This window comes from Chiloscyllium punctatum, chromosome 25, assembly GCF_047496795.1.
Source record: "Chiloscyllium punctatum isolate Juve2018m chromosome 25, sChiPun1.3, whole genome shotgun sequence".
In the NCBI taxonomy this organism is placed as follows: Eukaryota; Metazoa; Chordata; class Chondrichthyes; order Orectolobiformes; family Hemiscylliidae; genus Chiloscyllium; species Chiloscyllium punctatum.
In genome coordinates this window covers 88,268,606-88,289,274 of record NC_092763.1, presented here as the reverse complement: position 1 = coordinate 88,289,274, position 20,669 = coordinate 88,268,606, and the positions used below count along the sequence as shown (strand labels likewise).

The 20,669-nt window shown below is 43.6% G+C and overlaps 1 protein-coding gene across 1 annotated transcript in view; it reads right to left on the bottom strand.

The window, feature by feature from the left end:
* Positions 1–20,669, bottom strand: part of gpc4 (glypican 4) — a 245,419-nt gene that overhangs the window by 153,897 nt on the left and 70,853 nt on the right. The window contains exon 3 of the mRNA XM_072595671.1: positions 12,246–12,637. Coding sequence (XP_072451772.1) covers positions 12,246–12,637 — 392 coding nt within the window. The remainder of the gene's footprint in view (positions 1–12,245; positions 12,638–20,669) is intronic.

Genomic DNA, 20,669 nt, shown 5'->3' with positions numbered 1-20,669 from the left:
TCCCGCCTATTTAAGCTACTGCTAGACATGTACATGGATAGCAGTGAGTTGAGGGGTGCGAAGGTGAAGTTACTATATTTTACATTAGGATTCAACCTTGGCACAACATTGTGGGCCAAAGGGCCTGTTCTGTGCTGTAATTTTCTATGTTCTATGTTCTATTCAGCCTCCCCCTGTAGCTCAAACCCGCCAACTTTGGTAACAACCTTTTAAATCTTTTCTGAAACCTTTCAAGTTTCACAACATCCTTCCTACAGAAGGGAGACCAGAATTGCACACAATATTCCAAAAGTGGCCAAAACAATGTCCTGTATAGCCACAACATGACCGCCCAAATTCTATACTCAGTGCTCTGACCAATAATGGAAAGTATACTAAACGCTTTCTTCACTATCCTCTCTACTTGATTCACTTTAAAGGAACTACAAATCTGCACTCCAAGGTCTCTTTGTTCAGCAACACTCCCCAGGACCTTGCCATTAACTCTATAAGTCCTGATCTCATTTGTCTTTCCAAAATGCAGCATCTCACATTTATCTAAATTAAACTCCATCTGCCACTCCCCAGCCCACTGACCCATCTGATCAAGGTCCCATTGGACTTGGAGGTAACCTTCTTCGCTTCCACTACACCTCCAATTTTTGTGTCATCTGCAAACTTACTAACTATACCTCCTATGTTCACATCAAAATCGTCTATATAAATGATGAAAAGCAGCATACCCAGCACTGATTGTTATGGCACACCACTGGTCACAGGCCTCCATTCTGGAAAGAAACCCTCTACCACCATTCTCTGTCTTCTACCTTCAAGCTTACCCTTCTGCATAGTAAACACGGTTGCAAAATAGGATATAAACCCATTTTCTTCCAAATGGGTATATCAGTGATAGGCAGCATGGTTTTGTATATGGAAGATCCTGTCTTACAAACGTAATAGAATTCTTTGAAGAGGTGACAAAGTTCATTGATGAGGGAAGGGATGTAGATATCATATACATGGGCTTTAGTAAGTCATTTGATAAGATTCCCCATGGTAGGCTGATGAAGAAGGTGAAGTTGTATGGGGTCCAGGATGTTCTAGCTAGATGGACAACTGGAGACAGAGAGTAGTAGTGGAAGGGAGCTTCTCAAAATGGAGACCTGTGACCAGTGGTGTCCCACAGGGATCTGTGCTGGGACCACTGTTGTTTGTGATATACATAAATGATTTGGAGGAAAGTGTAGGTTGCCTGATTAGCAAGTTTGCAGACGACATTAAGATTGGTGGAGTGGCAGGTATTGAAGGGGACTGTCAGAGAATGCAGCAGAATTCAGATGGATTGGAGAGTTGGGCAGAGAATTGATAGATGGAGTTCAATCCAGGCAAATGGAAGGTGATGCATTTTGCAAGATGCAATTCAAGAGCAAACTATATAGTAAATGGAAACGTCCTGGGGAAAATTGATGTGCAGAGAGATCTGGGTGTTCAGGTCCATTGTTCCCTGAAGGTGGCAACACAGGCAACGAAGGCATACATCATGCTTTCCTTCATCAGACGGGGTATTGAGTACAAGAGCTGGCAGGTCATGTTACAGTTGTATAAGACTTTGGTTCAGCCACATTTGAAAGACAGACTACAGTTCTGGTCGCCATATTACCAAAAGGATGTGGATGCTTTGGAGAGGGTGCAGAGGAGGTTCACCAGGATGTTGCCGGGTATAGAGGTGCTAGCTATGAGGAGAGGTTAAGTAGGTTAAGTAGGATGATTTTCATTAGAAAGATGGAGGTTGAGGGGGGATCTGATTGTGGCCTATAAAATCATGAGAGGTGTAGATAGGGTGGATAGTAAGAAACTTTTTCCCAGAGTAGAAGACTAAGTTACTCAGGGTCACGAGTTCAAAGTGAGAGGGGAAAAGTTTAGGGGTGATATACGTGGAAAGTTCTTCATGCAGAGGGTGATGGGTGCCTGGAATGCGCTGCCAGTGGAGGTGATAGGGGTGTGAACAATAGCATCATTTAAGATGTACCTAGATAGATACTTGAATGGGAAGGGAGCAAAGGGATACAGATCCTTAGAAAATAGGCAGCAGGTTTAGATAGAGGATCTGGATCAGCGCTGGGTTGGAGGGCCGAAGGGCCTGTTCCTGTGCTGTATGGTGCTTTGTTCTTTTTGAAATATTAATTTAGTATTGCTTGTGATTCCGCACATACGTGGCCTTGCTGACCTTTAGGGGTCCGATTTCTCCGCATTTACTCATTTTCTCTTAATGTATTTGGAGAATCTGCGAAAGCTCTCTCATGTCCACTTTTGCCCCCCTGATTTCCCTTGATTATGCTCCTACTGTGTTATACTCTTCTAAAGATTCACTTGATCCCTGCTATCTATACCTGACATATGTTTCCTTTTCTTTCTTGACCAGAGCCTCAATTTCTCTAGTCATCCCACAAGTCTCGCCCTTCACACTACTATACTGCCTCTGGACCCTCACTGAATTCTTCAACATCCTTGTGGTAACCATGGACTAGAAACTCAAGTGGACTTGCCACTTAAATCCAGTGGCTACAAGAGTAGGTCAGAGGCTAGGAATACTGCAGCATGTAACTCACCTAACTCACCTCCTGACTCCCTAAAGTCTATCCACCATCCACAAGATACAACTCGTGAGTGTGATGGAATACTCTCCACTTGCCTGGATGAATGCTGCTCCTGAAACACTCAAGAAGCTTGACACCATCCAGGAAACTGATTGATGCTTGATTAGCACCACATTCACAAGCATCCATACCTTGTTACAGCAATGCAACATGCACTGCAGAAATTCACCAAAGATCCTTAGACAACATCTTCCAAACCTACAACCACACTACCATCTAGGACAGTGACAGTAGATAGATGGAAACACTACAATCTGCAAATTCCTTCAAAGCTACTCACCATATTGATTTGGAAATAAATCATGCTTCCTTCAGTGCCATTGAGACAAAATCCTGGAATTTCATTTCGATCAGCATGGTGGGTCTACCTACAGCTCATGGACTGGGCATACATCTCCACTTCTGACCTTATAATGGAGGGGAGGTTTTTATTATGAAACAGCTGAAGATATCTGGGGCGAGGACGCTGATTTTGATTTGACTTGATTTATTCTCGTCACATATACAGTGAAAAGTATTGTTGTGAGTTCTAACTAGATAAAATATACTTTACACAAGTTCATCAGGGTAAAGGAATAGAATGCAGAATACAGTGTTACAGCTTCAGAGAAAGATCAATTTGAATATATGAGAGGTAGATAAAGAACTAGTTGAGCAACAGGAGACAGAGTAGTAGTTGAAGGGAGTTTCTTGGAATGGAGAAAGGTGATCAGTGGTGTTCCACAGGGATCAGTGCTGGGGCCACTGTTGTTTGTGATATACGTAAATGATCTGGAAGAGAGCACTTTGGTCTGATCAGTAAGTTTGCAGATGACACAAAGATTGTGGAGTAGGGCAGAAAGCATAAGGGATTGTCAGAGAATACAGGAGGATATAGATAGACTGGAGAGTTGGGCGGAAAAGTGGCAGATGGAGTTCAATCCAGGCAAATGGGAGGTGATGCATTTTGGGAAGTCGAATTCTAGAGTGAATTATACAATGAAGGGAAGAGCCTCCGGAAAAGTTGATGAGCAGAGAGATCTGGGAGTTACCCTGAAGGTGGCTGCACAGATGGATAGAGTGGTCAAGAAGGCATATAGTATGCTCACCTTCATCAGATGGGGTATTGAGTGTAAGAGCTGGCAAGTCATGATAAAATTGTACAAGACCTTGGTTCGGCCGCATTTAGAATACTGTGTACAGTTCTGGTCGCCACATTACCAAAAGGATGTGAACGTTTTGGAGAGGGTGCAGAGAAGGTTTATGAGGATGTTGCCTGATATGGAAGGTGCTAGCTATGAAGAGAGGTTGAGTAGGTTAGGATTGTTTTCATTAGAAAAAAGGAGATTGAGGGGGGACCTGATTGAGGTCTACAAAATCATGAAGGGTATACACAGGATAGATAGAGATAAGCTTTTTCCCAGGATAATGGGTTCAATAACGAGAGGTCACGAATTCAAGGCGAGTGGTGAAAAGGTTCAGGGGGATATACACGGCAAAATCTTTACGCAGTGGGTGGTAGGTATCTGGAACGCGTTGCCAGCAGAGGTAGTAGAGGCAGGCGCGGGAGATTCATTTTGGGTGAGTCTGGACATGAGTAGATGGGGCGCAGAGGGATACAGATGCTTAGGAATTGGGCGACAGGTTTAGACACTGGATTTGGATTGGCTCAGGCTTGAAGGGCCAAAGGGCCTGTTCCTGGGTTGCAAATTTTCTTTGTTCTTCTTTGTTCTTTGTCTGTTCAAAAGTCTGATAACAGTCGGGAAGGTGCTGTTCTGAAATCTAGTGGTATATATTTTCAAACTTTTGTACCTTCTGTTTGATGGAAGCAGATGGAAGAGAGTACAACCAGGTAGGAGGGGTCTTTGATTATGATGGCTGCTTTCTTGAGGCTTGGGAAGTGTAGACAGAGTCAGTGGAAGGAAGGCTGGTTTCCATGATGGACTGGGCTCCTTTCACAACTTTCTAAATTCTTGTGGTCTTGGGAAGAGCAGTTGCCATACTAAGTTACCTTGAGAAATGTGGGGCTCTTGAACTGCAGTGGTGGTGTCCCTTCCTCTGAGCCAGGAGGCTATTCCAGAGGTGTGTCATAACTTCTCTGAACAGGTTGATGAGAAAATATCCAACTTGATAATCTCCAGTCTCCTACTGACTATGGTTTTGCTTTGCTTAATGTCACACTCAGTCAAACACAGACTTGATGTCGAGGGCAGCAACTCTCACCTCATCTCTGGAGTTCAGTCATTTTGACCAGGCTTGAACCAAAGTTGTAATGTGGTCAGAAGCTGAATGGTGCTGGGAGAACTCAAACAGGGTGTCAAGTGATCAGGTTATTGCTGAGCAAGTTGCTCTAAAGTAGCTAGCCAGTCCTCCCATCTATGCTGATATACTACTTCAGCACCATAGGTTCTTATCTTGTTAAGTCACCTGACATCTTCCTGAATGTCTCCATGATATTGTGGATCTACCTACACCACGTAAACTGCAGCCGTACATGAAGACAGCTCAGCACCAACCTTCTCAAGGGCAACTAGGAATGGTCAATATATGCTGTTCAACCAGTCATGCTCATGTCCCATGAGAGAATAGAAGTGCTGCATTATAGTACTACTGATGATACTTTCCATCACTTTACTCTGCAGATCTTCACTCTGCAATTACAAAATGCGTTAAACACTTGTCATTTTCTCTCCTGCCTCCTAACTGTCTAAGGACCCAAACACACCGTCCAGATGAAGCAATGATTTACTTGTACTTCTTTCAATACAGTAAATCTATGTCTGCTGCACACAGTGTGATCTTCTCTACGCTGGTAAAAAGCAGGTAACTACAGGTCAATTAGCTTAACTGGAGAAGTATTGGAAACCATTATTAAGAAAATAATTGCAAAACATTTGGAAAATTATAACCTAATCAAGCAGAGACAGCATGGCTTCCAGAAAGGGAAATCATGTCTGAATAATTTATTAGAATCTTTCCAGATAGTCTCAATCAGACTGGATAAAGGGGAACATAGAACAATACAACAAAGAACAGGCCCATCGGCCCTCGACGTTGCGCCGATCTGAGAACTAATCTAAGCCCATCCCTCTACATTATCCCATCACCATCCATGTGCTTATCCAAGGATTGTTTAAATGCCCCTAATGAGGCTGAGTTAACTACATTGGCAGGTAGGGCATTCCACGCCCTTACCACCCTCTGCATAAAGAATCTGCCTCTGACATCTGTCTTAAATCTACCACCCCTCAATTTGCAGCTATGCCTCCTCATACAAGCCGACATCATCATCCTAGGAAAAAGACTCTCACTGTCCACCCTATCTAGTCCTCTAATCAACTTGTTTCTATTAAATCCCCTCTGAGCCTTCTTCTCTCCAATGAGAACAGACGCAAGTCTCTCAGCCTTTCCTCATAAGACATTCACTCCAGACCAGACAACATCCTGGCAAACCTCCTCTGCACTTTTTTCAATTCTTCCACACCCTTCCTGTACTGGGAAGACCAGAACTGTACACAATATTCCAAGTGAGACCACACTAGCATTTTGTACAGTTGCAGCATGACATCATGGCTCCGGAACTCAATCCCTCTACCAATAAAACCTAACACACTGTATGCCTTCTTAACAGCACTATCAACCTGGGTGGCAACTTTCAAAGATCTATGTACATGGACACCAAGATCCTCTGCACATCCACACTACCAAAAACCTTTCCATTGACTCAGTACTCTGCCTTCCTTTTATTCTTCCCAAAGTGAATCACCTCACATTTATCTGCATTGAACTCCATTTGCCACCTCTCAGTCCAATTCTGCAGTTTATCCAATTCCCCCTGCAATCTGCAACATTCTTCCACATTACCCATCACTCCACCGACTTTAGTGTCGTCTGCAAACTTACTAACCCATCCACCTATGCCTGCATCTAAGTCATTTATAAAAATGGTAAACAGCAGTGATCCCAAAACAGATCCTTGTGGCACACCACTAGTAACTGGACTCCAGGCGGAATATTTTCCATCAACCACCACTCATTGCCTTCTTACAGAAAGCCAGTTTCTAATCCAAACTGCTAAATTACCCTCAATCCCATGCCTCTGCATTTTCTCCAACAGCCTACCATGTGGATATTTATCAAAGACTTTACTGAAGTCCATGTACACCACTTCAACTGCCCTACCCTCATCCACATGCTTGGTCACCTTCTCAAAAAACTCAACGAGGTTTGTGAGCCACGACCTGCCCTTGATGAAACCATGTTGACTATCGCCAATCAAATTGTTGCTTGCTAGATAACTATAAATCCTATCTCTTATAATCCTTTCCAAAACTTTTCCTACAACAGACATAAGGTTCACTGGTCTATGATTACCTGGGTCATTTCTGCTGCCCTTCTTGAACAAGGGCATAACATTTGCAATCCTTCAGTCCGCTGGTACGAAGCCTGCAGACAATGATGACTCAAAGATCAAGGCTAAAGGTTCCACAATCTCCTCCCTAGCTTCCCAGAGAATCCACGGATAAATCCCATCCAGCCCAAGGGATTTGTCTACTTTCACACCTTCTAGAATTGATAACACCCCTCCTTACTAACCTCAATCCTTTCTAGTCAAACAGCCCGTATCTCAATCTTCTCGCCTACAATATTCTCCTTTTTCTGAGTGAAAACAGATGAGAAATATTCACTTAGCACCTCTCTGATCTCCACAGGGTCCACACACAACTTCCCACTTCTGTCTTTGACTGCCCTATTCCTACCCTAGTTATCCTTTTATTCATCACATACCTATAGAAAGCTTTAGGGTTCTCCTTTATTCTACCTGCTAAACACTGCTCATGTTCCTTCGTTGCTCTTCTTAACTCTCTGTTTAATCCTTCATAGCTAATCTGTAACTCTCCATCACCTCTTCTGAACCATCTCGTCTCAACGTCACATAAGCCTCCCTCTTGCGTTTAACAAGAGATACAACTACTTTAGTAAACCACGGATTCCTTACCTTATCATTTCCTCCCTGCCTGACAGGGACATACCCATCAAGGACACGCAATGCCTTTCCTTAAACCAGCTCCACATTTCGATTGTCCCCATTCTGTGCCTCCTAAGTCTTGCCTAATCGCATTATAATTGCCCTTCCCCATCAATAACTCTTGACCTGTGGCGTGTACCTATCTCTTTCCATCGCTAAACTAAACGTAACTGAATTATGATCATTCTCTCCAAAGTGCTCACCTACCAGTAAATCAAACATTAAATTGCAACCAGTAGATTTGTGGTATTTGAATTTCCAGAAGGCTTTTGATAAGGTACCTCATAAGTGATTAAGTCATAAGGTAACAGCCCAATGTGTTGGAAATATTATATTTACATGGCTAGAGACTCAATTTAGGGGAAGGACACAGTGACTGGAAACAAGGGGTTCTTTTCCAAGTCGCAACTAATGACCAGTGATCCACAGGGATCAGTGCTGGAGGAAGGAAGTGAATTGTAGCCAAACTTGCAGATGACTCAAAAATAGGTGGAAAGGCAAGTTGTGAGAGGGTTACAAACTGTTTACAGAGAGGTATTGATCGGTTACATATGTTGACAAGAAGTAGAAAATGGATTATGTTGTGGGAAAATGTGAAGTTGTTCATTCTGGAAGACAGAACAAAAAAGTAGAACATTAATTAAATGGAGGAAGACCACAGAAAGTTGCAACTCCAAAGAGACTTGAGGGTACTTGTACATGAAACAGACACTAGCACATAGGTGTGTAGGTAATCAGGAAGGCTAATGAAATGTTGGCCCTTATTTCAAAGTTTTAGAGTTAGGGTTTGCTAAATTCTTACTGCAACTGTATAAGGTATGGTGAGACCACATCTGGAGTACGGAGAGTAGATTACTTACTTATTTACAGTGTGGAAACAGGCCCTTCGGCCCAACAACTCCACACTGACCCACCGAAGTGCAACCCACCCAGACCCATTCCCCTCCATTTACCCCTTCACCTAACACACTATGGGCAATTTAACTTGGCCAATTCACCTAACCTGCACATTTTCGGACTGTGGGAGGAAACCAGAGCACCTAGAGGAAACCCACACAGACACAGTGAGAATGTGCAAACTCCACACAGACAGTCACCTGAGGCGGGAATTGAACCCAGGTCTCAGGCGCTGTGAGGCAGCAGTAGTATTGGTCCCCTTTTTATTTCATGGACGCAGCTCAGAGAAGGTTCACGAGGAATGGATCCCTGGAATGGAGGGACTGCCTTATGAGCAAAGGCTAAATAGGTTGGGTGTCTAAAAGAATAAGAGGTGATCTTAGTGAATAGCAGAGCAGAACTCGAAGTTCCAAATGGCCTATTCCTGTTCCTATTTCTTGTGGACTTACAGTCTGGCCAACTGAGATAACCAACCCCCTCAATTATTAAAGAATAAAAAACCAGTTGAGACCAAATTTCAGTGGGACAAGAATGGTGGCTCAGTGGTTAGCACTGCTGCTTCACAGTGTCCAGGACGCGGGTTGAATTCCAGCCTTGAGTGACTGTGTGAAGTTTGCGTGCTCACCCAGTGTCTGTACGGGTTTGCTCTGGCTGCTCCGGATTCCTACTACAGTCCAAAGATGTACAGGTTAGGGTGACTGGCTACGCTAAATTGCCAAGTAGTGTGCAGGGATGAACAGATTAGATGGGTTTGCCATTGCTTTAAAAAAATCCCACACAGGGTGCTTTGGATGAGGCAGAGTGTAGCTTTGGGTGTGATGCTCTTCAGAGGCTTGGTGCAAACTTGATGAACCAAATGAACTCTTTGTGCACTAAGACCTGTTTCGGCACAAAAGGGAGACACAGTAGCACGGTGGTTAGCACTGTTGTCTCACAGTGCCAGGGGCCCAGATACAATTCCAGCCTAGGTGACTGTCTGTGTGAAGTTTGCATGCTCTCACTATCCCTGCACGGGTTTCCTCCAGGTACTCCAATTTCCTCCCACAGTCCAAACATGTGCAGGTTACATGCATTGTCCATGCTAAATTGCTCCTAATCTCCAGGACTGTGGGAGGAAACCTGAGTACCTAGAGGAAACACACACAGACACAGGGAGAACATACAAACTTCACATAGACAGTCACTCGAGGCTGGAATTGAACCCAGGTATCTGGATTTGCATCTTAAGTGCTGTAAACTGCAGGACTATGGGCCATATGCAGGAACTTGGGATTAGAAAGGACATCTGAGTTGTCATGAATAGCTGAATAGCCTCCTTCTATGCTGTATCATATGGAGTCAATGAGCCAAACAGCCTCTTTCTACACTGTAGGGATTCTATGATAAGAGTAGAGCTGCGCTGAATAGACTGGAACCTAAGATTGAAAGGAAAAGCAACAGCTGACTTTCAAAGCAGACGTGGAAAGGACACAGTCAAAATATTTTCCTTCAAGGTAGGACAAACAAATTCAGAGTTCCCTGAATGATGAAGATAAGATAGAAACTAAGTTAAAAGACAAAAGGTCTGTTTAAGACAGGTGTCAGGTCATCAATACAAAAGAATCAAAAGAGATGAGGAAGCAAACATGAGAAACTAAGAGGAATTAATTATGATAAAAATAGATTGGCTGCTAGCAAAAAAAAGACGTTATTTAAGGAACCTTATGCCCAACTAATTTGGAGTTTTCTTTTAAAGAGGTAACCGTGTGTTGATATGTGCCCACCAGTTAACATAATATACAATGTTTTAAACAATGCCACACATCAGATTTCAGAGAGATGTTAAAGCTCATGGTATAAAAGTGGCAATAGCAACATAGATACAAATTTGGATCAGGGATAGAAAATAAATGGAGTTCCCCAGGGGTTGATTTTAGAACCCTTGCTTTTCCTGATGTATAAATGACACAGTACCTGGATCTGCACCTTAAGTGCTATAAATTGCAGGACTATGTGCCATATGCAGGAGGATGGGATTAAAAAGGGCATTTGGATCATCATGGACAAATTGGACTGATTAGCCCCCTTCTGTGCTGTATCATTTCTAGCGTTTCTAAACGATCCAGATCTAAGTGTGCAGGAGACAACTTTAAAGATTGCAAATGATAAAAAACTTGGGAGAATCATAAATTGAGGGGAAACTGTAGAATTTCAAAAGAACATTGACAAATTGGAGGAGAGGATGGGTTGGTGGCGGATGACATTCAAATTTGAGAAGTAAGATATATTTTGATACAAAGAACACAGAGAATTGAGAGAACAAAGTGTACTATTCTAATGAGCATGCAGGAGCAGAGAAAGCCGGATGTAGATGTGTATAAATCATTAAAGGTGGTAGGACAGGTAGAGAAAACAGTGAAGAAAACAGAGTTTACTCAGCTTCATTAATAGAAACATTAAGTACAAGAGAAGCGAGGTTATGATGAACCTGTAGGACACTGCTTAGATCTCAGGTGGTGTGATGTGTATAGTTCTTGATACCACACTGTAGTAAGGATGTAAAAGACATTTGTGAGAATACAACACTTCAGGTATGAGGAAAGTTTGGAAAAGTTGAGACTACTTACCTTGTAGAAGACAAGACTAACAGGAGATCTGTTAAAAGGTTTTAAAATCATGATAGGCCTGGACTAGAAGATGGGGAGAAACTGGCCCTGGCCATAGAGGACTAAAATCAAAAAGGCACAGATTTCATGTGTTTTGCAAAAAAAAGCAAATGTAAGATGAGAAAAAAAAATTCTCATACAATGAATGATTAGAGTCTGATATGTGTTGACTTGAGTTGTGATGGAGACAGGTTCAATTGAGGCCTTCAAGAGAGTATTTGATGTTTCTTTAATTAGAAACAATGTTCGACACTATGGCCAAAATGCCGAGATCTGGTGCAGATTTGATGGGTAAATGGTCTCCTTCTGCACAATAACAATTCTGTGATTCTGCCTGCTCAATCTTTCGTGACAGACATAACTCATCACCTTTATATCAGCTCCAACCCCTTTTGACAATACAAAGGCCAGGCTGTTCATAGTGCTTCATGTGTATTTTAACCAAGATTCTATATTAATGTAACAACTTGCTTTTTACCTCTCGCTCTGACAAAATTAATCTGTGCTTGGTTTATTAATTCAAATGGAATTAATATTACTTTTAGTTATTTTAGTATTTATACTCAGATGTAATTTGTCTTCTACAAACCATAACATTTTTTTTAAAATTACTTCTTTCATTCCAGGAAAAATTAACAATTCACAAATATACCTGGTTGTGATGTTTAATATAAAACCATGACATAGAGGTGCCAAGGTTGGACCAGGGTAGACCAAGTTAGAAGACACATGACATCAGTTTATAGTCCAACAGGTTTATTTGAAATGACAAGCTTTCGGAACACTGTCCCTTCATCACACTGGCCTATGTGCTTCCCTCCATTTCACCTGATTAAGGAGAAGTGCTCTGAAAGTTTGTGATTTCAAATATACCTGTTGGATTATAACCTGGTGTTATGTGACTTCTGAGTTAATCGAAAACCAAGTTAAATTGCTTTCACTGTCCCAAAATCAGGGAGGAGGTGGGTCATCAGTAACTACACATATAATACTGTAGGCAAAACAATGGCTGAGGAACACTGTATAGCTTGATCACAGCAAGATGTTCTTTTTACTTACTGTGGATACTTTATTCAGTACATCCCGTGCAACACTAAGACCTTGTGCAAAGGTTCGAGCAGCAATAAACGCCCTTGTCACCTGAAGCTTCAGTTTGCGTGGTACATCACCAAATGGCTTCAGCTGCTCTGTATATTTGCTAACACATTCCAGATATTCTTCAGTGAAATGGTACTGAGGGTTCACCAACCGAAACATTCGCTCCAGGAGTCGAGCCCAGAAGTCACTGAGCATGTCCTCCAGATTTAGATTTCCAATCACATAGTACTTCTTCAGCTCTTTAAACAGATCCTGAAATACTTCAGAGTTCTGTAAATATAGTTGGCCGTAAGTCCGTACAAACATATCGTTCAAGGATTTCTCTGCATTTTCTATAAGTTCCTTGAAGAATTCTGCGGAAAATGAATAATTAAGTCTTAATGACACCCATTATTTTAACAATTAAATTGAATCAATCAACAATTTTTAACATGAGAATTTATACCTATTATAACAGCTGTATCTGGAAAATTAAATTGTTTTACATGATTCTGGCATTTGCTCAACAGAAAAAGGACACACATATCTTCTCTGCTTCCTCAGAGGATCATTTTGGTCAATAACCAAATAGTAGCTTTCCCGCCTATTGTTAACCCCTCCAGAGGTGGTGAATGGCACCACATAAAAGCCAGTTCTTCCCTATCCCAAAACAGGAATCACTCACTCATCTATTCGCTGATAAGACAGTTTTGTGAAAATGTCTACTTTCATGATTCGTTATTTGGAGAAATTAAATCTCTAAATATAATGTAAAATCTTTCAGGATTTTTAGCTCTGAGATTTGACAAAGATCTCTCTATGTATGATTACAAAGGTCAGAATTAGAGGGCCAAATGCCATAAAAGTGCAGATGTGCATTAATGCCAGGGCATTGAAATGTTTTCAATAGCGCTGTGAATGATTGACATAATGGCAGAGATTAAAGAAAGCTCGAGAAACTAGTACAGCAGATTGAAATTGGCAGGGACGATGTTGTGGGTTCACAGAGACATGACTACAATGGGATCAGGGTTGAGAATATCTAGGGATACACATCCAACAAAAGGACAGGCAGTTGGCAGAGAGATTGAGGTTGCCTTGATTTGATTTGCTTTATTGCAGTCACATGTACCTAAGTACAGTGAAAAGCTTTGTTTTGCGAGAATACAGGCAGATCATAGCAAACAAGAATATACTGATCATAGGTTGCTTAGACAGAGTGAGGCATACAAGTTACATTGCACAGAAGGTGCACAAAAGAAGGTCAACATTATTTGAAGTTCGAGAGTCCATTCAGCAGTCTAATAACATCCGGGAAGAAGCTGTTCTTGAACCTGTTGGTGCGCATGTTCAAGCCTGACGAAGAGATGGTGAGAGAACATTATTACGGTAGGAGGGGTCTTTAACAATGTTGGCAGCTCTTCTGTTGCAACGAGAAGTGTAAATGGAGTCCACGGATGGGAGGTTGGCTTCTGTGGTGGTTTGGACTGTGCACACAACCTTCTGTAGTTTCTTGTGATCCTGTGCAGAGCAATTGCAGGCCTTTAGGCAACCGGATAGTATGCTTTCCATGGTGCGTCGGTGAGGGTTGATGATGTTTCCTGTACTTCCACACACATCATTTACTGTATCTGTTGCACCTGATGTGGTCTCCGCTACATCGGGGAGACAGGACACCAACTTGTGGATCATTTCAGAGAACATCTGAACACTTCAACTTCCCCTCTCACTCCACCAAGGACATACAAGTCCTGCGCCTCCTCCAGCACCAAACCCTAACCACCCGACAGCTGGAGGAAGAACACCTCATCTTCCACCTTGGGACCCTGCAACCACACAGGATCAATGTGGATTTCACCAGTTTTGTCATTTCCCCTCACCCATCTTATTCCAGTCCCAAAGCTCCAACCCAGCACCGCCCTCTTGACCTGTCCATCTTCTTTCCCACCAATCCGCTCCACCTTCCTCTCCGACCTATCAGTTTCACCCCCACCTTCACATACCTATCATATTCCCAGCTACCTTACCCCCAGCCCCACACTCTCCCATTTATCTCTCAGCCCCCTTGGCCCACAAGCTTCACTCCTGATGAAGGGCTTATGCCCGAAACATCGATGCTCCTACTCCTTGGATGCTGCCTGACCTGCTGTGCTTTTCCAGCACCCCTCTATCAACAGCATAAAAACAAAAGAGAAAGCACACGATTAGTAAGCTTCAAACGGTCAAGAAGGAAATCCCATCTGGAGGGGGAGACAGCCCGAGTGAGTATATAGTTCAGGGAATTTGGTGGCAATATGGGAATTCGGTGCAGAGGAGAATAGGTGCTTTTCGCTTTTTTTTTGGCCCAGAGTTTCAGGTTTTTTTAATAGGGTAACTGAAGTCGAGAATCAAGGGCTCAGCATTAAAGAATGCTATCACAGGGAAACTAAGTTCATTGTTTGGTTATAGCTACTAATTTAGCTATATATTACAGGTTACTTTCAGATTGGAGGTAAATAGAGGTATTTACACACCAGTACAAAATATTCAAAAATCAAATTTAACTAAATGATAAAGAGATGCCAGACTAGGCGATATCATGTACCTGAATGTAGGAGCTGGTGGACCCCATTGTGGTTCATGTGACCACATGTGTAAAGAGTGTTGGTTGCTTGAGGAACTCTAGCTCAGAGTTGATGAAGTAGAGTCTGAGCTTTTAATTGTGCAAAGGAGAAGAATTACCTGGATGTGTTTCAGAAGGCATTCACACCCCTTAGGTTAATTACCCCCAATTCAGTCAGTGGTCAGGGATAGGAAGGTGTGACTACAAGCAAGGGATCCATGAGGTAGGGTTGAAGGATTCTCAGCCCTTATCCCTGTCTAAAATGATTCTTGCGCTCTACGTGGATGAGACTGAAGCTTGTAGGGGTATGACAAACATAGCATCATAGTTTTTGATTTAATTCATTCACGAGATAAGGGCATCACTAGCTATGTTATCATTTATTGCCGCTCCCTAATTGCTCAGACAGCAGTTAAAAGTCACAGAGATTCAGAGGTATACAGCACAGAAACAAGCCCTTTGGCCCAACTTATCCATGCCAACCAGGTTTCCTAAACCGAACCAGAACCATTTGTCTGCTTTTGGCCCATATCCCTAAACCTTTCCTATGCATGTACCCGTCCAAAAGCCTTTCCAATGTTTTAACTGTACCCACCTCTACTTCTTACTCTGGCAACTCTTTTCCTATACAGAGGAACCTCCATCATCCGAATACCAATTATCTGAAAATCGGATTATCCAAAGGAGATCTCGAGGCCCTGATAGAAACATGACATCAAAGACATGTTTCCAACACCAATCGCATCTTTTGTTTACAGTGATTAAACAGACACCGTCTCCAAATGACTGACCTCCCGCCCTCTCTCTCCCCACACTTTCCCTGGAGTTTTGCATAGGGGTGACCCTAAACCCCCCACTTCCCCAGATAATCTCTCCAACATTGTCCTGTACAGGGCAAAAATGGAACCTGTCAAAAAGTTACAGTAAAAAGTTGTGTGTGGGGCTGGGCTACGTGTGTGGGTGTGTTAATGTGTGTATGTGTGTTAATGTGTGTGTGTGTGCACGCGCGCGCTATTTGGAGACTTACCCCACAAAGGCAGCAGCAGCAGTCTTGTTGTTAGTGTCCAGTCCGGCTGCCCTGGAGGGAGGGCGGGGATGTATGGGGTTGGGGGCGGGAGGCGGTATTGGAGTTTGGGGGAGGTGTTGCACAGGGTTGGGGTTGGGGGAGGTGTTGAGGGTGGGGTGGAGGTGTTGCATGTGGTTGGTGGTGGGGGGGGTGTTGGGGCAGGGGAGGTGTTGGGGGCAGTGTTGCACTGGGTTGGGGGCGGGGAGTCGGGGCTTTTGGGTTGGGGGGTCGGGGGTCGGTGTTGGGGTTAGGGGACGGTGTTGGGGGCAGAGCTAGGTGGCACAAGGAGTTGGGAGTGGGGTCTAGTGTGCAGTGTGCTGCTGCAGTCACCTGAATGGGAGCAGACTTTTAAAACTCCAAGCCCCAGAGGAAAGGCATTTAATGGATTAACCAAATAATCGATTATCCGAACGAAATAGTGCCCACCCATCACATTCGGATAATCGAGGTTCCCCTGTACACACCACCTTCTTTGAAAATGTTGCCCCTCAGGTCTTTTTCGACTTTTCCCCTCTCATCTTAAATCTATGCACTAGTTTTGGGCCCCAAAAATTCACACCTTACCTTAATTAATCACACACAGAACAGATATCAGTCACACAGTCAAATACCAAACACATTGTAGGGGGTGCGGTCTGGAGTCATATGTAGTCTAGACCAGGTAAGGATGGCAGTTTCCTTCCGTAAAAGATATTATTGAAACAAATGGGTTTTTTGTTTAATTGGTCATCATTTTGTTTTTTGGTCATTATCAAACTTCTAATTCCAGATTTCTATTGAATTCAAATTCCACCATCTGCTTTGGCAGGATTCAAACCCAGGTCACCAGGACGTGACCCAGATTTCTGGATTAACAGTACAGTGATAACACCACTAGATTGCTGCCTCCCCCAATACCGTAAGCCATTCAAGAGGGGACAGAAAAGAAATGGAGTTGTAATCGGGCTTGTATAGTTGGGGAGATAGACATTGTAATCTGTACAGGATCAGGAGTTCTGAAGGCTATGCTATCTGCCTGGTGCCTAGGCTCAGGATCTCTCATTTGGGCTGCAGAGGAACTTGGAATTGGAGGGGAAAGATCCAGTTGACATCGTCCAATGTAGGTGCTAATGATAATCGGCAGAAAGAAGAGAGGTTCCACTGAGGGATTATGAGCAGCTGGGGGCTAACTTAAAAAGCAGAACCAAAAAGGTAATAATCTCTAGATTACCACCTGAGCCATGAACAGATTGGTACAGGGTTAACAAGATTAAAGAGATAAATGTTTGGCTCAAAATGTTGGCATTGTCACCAGTGCTGGGGAAGAAGGGAACTTCCAATGGGATGGGTTCCACCTGAAACATGCTGGGACCAAAGTTACAGGGACAGGAGGGTTTGAATTATAGGGAGAGGCTGGGTAAGGTGGGACCTTTTGCGCTGGAGAGTAGGTTGAGGGAGACATTTAAAAAGAACAGGGAGGGGGTTAAAGAGGAGGCGTGTAGCATTGCTAATCAGAGAGTGCATCACAGCTACAGAAATGAAGGTTGTCAAGGATGGTTTGCCTACTGAGTCAGTATGGGTGGAAGTTAGGAACAGCAAGGAAACAGCTATTCTACAGGCCCCCTAATAGCAGTAGGGAGATCGAAGAACTCATAGGCGGGCAGATTCTGGAAAATTGCAGATGTAGCAGGGTTGTTGTTATGGGTGACTTCAACTTTCCCAATATTGACTAGAACCTTCTTAGTGCAGATGGTTTGGATGGAGCTGTTTTTGTCAGGTGTGTTCAGGAGGGTTTCCTTACTCAGTATGTAGACGGCCGACAAGGGGAAAGGACATTTTTGGATTTGGTGCTTGGCAATGAGCCAGGACAGATGTCAGATCTTGCGGTGGGAGAACACCTTGGTGACAGTGACCACAGCTGCCTCACATTTACCACCGCCGCCTCACATTTACCACCGCCATGGAGATGGAAAGGAGCAGTTACCTTGGGAAGATATTTAATTGGGGAAAAGGAAATTATGACACTATCAGAAAGGAGTTGGGAAGTACAGACTGGGAGCAATTGTCCCACAGAAAGGGCACAAGACGTGGAGACTGTTTAAGGAGCAGTTGTTGCGAGTGGTGCATAAATTTGTACCTCTGAGACAGGCAAGAAGGGGTAAGATTAAGGAACCTTGGATGACGTGAACAGAGGAGTTTCTTATCAAAAGGAAGAAGGCAGCTTACGTAAGGTGGAGGAAACAAGGATCTAGCACAGCTTTAGAGGATTACAGGTTTAATAGAAAGGAGCTCAGAAATGGACTGAGGAGAGCCAGGAGGGCGCACCAAGAAGGCTTGGCAAGAAGTGTTAGGGAGAACCCAAAGGCATTTTACTCATACGTGAGGAATAAGAGAATGATCAGGGAGAAGGTCGGGCCGGTCAGGGATAGTGTAGGGAACTTGTGCGTGGAGTCTGAGCAGATTGGGGAAGTCCTAAATGAGTTTTTTTGCTTCAGTTTTCAGTAAGGAAAGGGACATTGTTGTGAATGAGAACTTTGAGGAGCCGGGAAACAGCCTTGAACAGATCAAGATTAATGACGTTGATGTGCTGGAAATTTTGGCAAACATTAAGATTGATAAGTCCCCAGAGACAGAGCAGATTTATCCTAAGTTGCTCTGGGAAGCAAGAAAGGAGGTTGCTCAGCCGCTGGCCAAGATCTTTGCTTCCTCACTCTCCGCGGGAGTCGTACAGCAGGTTTGGAGGAAGGCGAATGTTGTTCCTCTTTTCAAGAAGTGGAATTGGGAAATCTCTGGCAATTACAGACCAGTCAGTCTTACATCTGTGGTCAGCAAGGTTTTGGAAAGAATTCTGAGGGATAGGATTTATGACTATTTAGAAAAGCATAGTGTGATTAAAAGCAGTCAGCATGGCTTTGTGAGGGGCAGGTCATGCCTCACAAATCTTATTGAATTCCTTGAGGGGGTGATGAGACAAGTTGACGAAGGTGAGCACTGGATGTGGTGTAAAAGGACTTCAGCAAGGCACTTGATAAGGTTCCCCATGGTAGGCTCATTCATAAAGTCAGGGGATATGGGATAAAGGGAGATTTGGCTATCTGGATTCAGAATTGGCTGGCTGATAGAAGGCAGAGAGTGGTTGTAGATAGAAAGTATTCTGCCTGGAGGACAGTGTTGAGTGGTGTTCCGTAGGGCACTGCTCTTTGTAGTTATTATAAATGACTTGGATGAGGAGGTTGAGGGTGTTAGTAAATTTGCCGATGACACAAAGGTTGGAAGTGCACTTAATAGTATTGAGGGCTGTTGCAGGCTGCAGCGCGACATAGACAGGATGCAGAGCTGAGAAATGGCAGACGGAGTTCAACCTCGATAAATGTGAAGTTTGGAAGGTCGAACTTGAATGTTGAAAATAGGATTAAAGACAGGATTCTTGGCAGTGTGGAGGAACAGAAGGATATGGGTGTTCAAGTGCATAGATCCCTCAAAGTTGCTACTCAAGTGGATAGGGTTGTTAAGAAAGTATATGGTGTTTTGGCTTTCATTAACAGGGGGATCGAGTTTAAGAGCCACGAGGTTTTGCTACAGCTCTACAAAATCCTGGTGAGACCACACTTGAAATATTGTGTCCAGTTTTGGTCGTCCTATTATAGGAAAGATGTGGAGGCTTTAGAGAGAGTGCAAAGAAGGTTTACCAGGATGCTGCCTGGACTGGAGGGCCTGTCTTACAAAGAAAGGTTGACTAAGCTCAGATTTTTCTCTCTGGACAGAAGGAGGGAGAGAGGTGACCTGATCAAGGTGGACAAGGTAATGAGAGGCAAGGATAAAGTCGATAGCCAGTGCTGCCCTTTTCCCCAGGGCAGGACTGACTGCCACGAGGGATCACAGTTTTAAGGTGTTAGGAGGAAGGTATAGAGGGGACGTCAGAGGTAGGTTCTTTGTGCAGAGTTGTGAATGCATGGAATGCGTGGCCAGTGGTGGTGGAAGCAGAGTTATTAGGGACATTTAAGCGACTGCTGGACATGCACAAGGACAGCACTGAATTGAGGGGTACATAGCTTAGGTTATTTTCTTTTAGATTATGATTAGTCCTCAGCACAACATCATGGGCCAAAGGGTCTGTTCTGTGCTGTACTTTTCTATGTTCTATGTTATTAGAGGCTTATAAAATCATGAGGGGCATCATCATTGGCAGTCCCTTGCAAATAAGGATGACATATTCCTTCCACTCTCAGGGTTATGGTGTAGGTAACTGTACAGACCAATCCATACAGACTCTGCCACACTTGGGGCAGAAGGTGGTCACAGGAAAGGGTGGATAGGAATTGGTGTGGCAGCATGCTCCTTACGTGGTTTTCCCCTGGCTTCTGCTTTTTTCTGACAAGTCTCAAGGTGTTTGATGCTTTCCCGGATGATCGTCCTCCACTTAGGACAGTCTTGTGTCAGTGATTCCCAGGTATCTGGCGAAGTGCAGTATTCCCACAATGAGACCTTGCGAGCATCACTGAAACGTTTCCTCTGTCCACCTGGGAATACAGCTGCTGCTTGAGGAGTCTTGTGTCGGTCAAGCCCAACCCATCGCAGCCGTACAAGGGGAGTCAGTGCCTCAATGCTGGGGATGTTGACCTGGTCAAGGATGCTGGAGTTAGTGCATCTGTCTTCCCAGCATTTTAGCAGGATCTTGCACAAACAACTTTGGAGGTGCTGCTCCAGTGCCTTGAGGTGCCTGCTGTAGACAGTCCATGTCTGAGAAACATATAGAAGG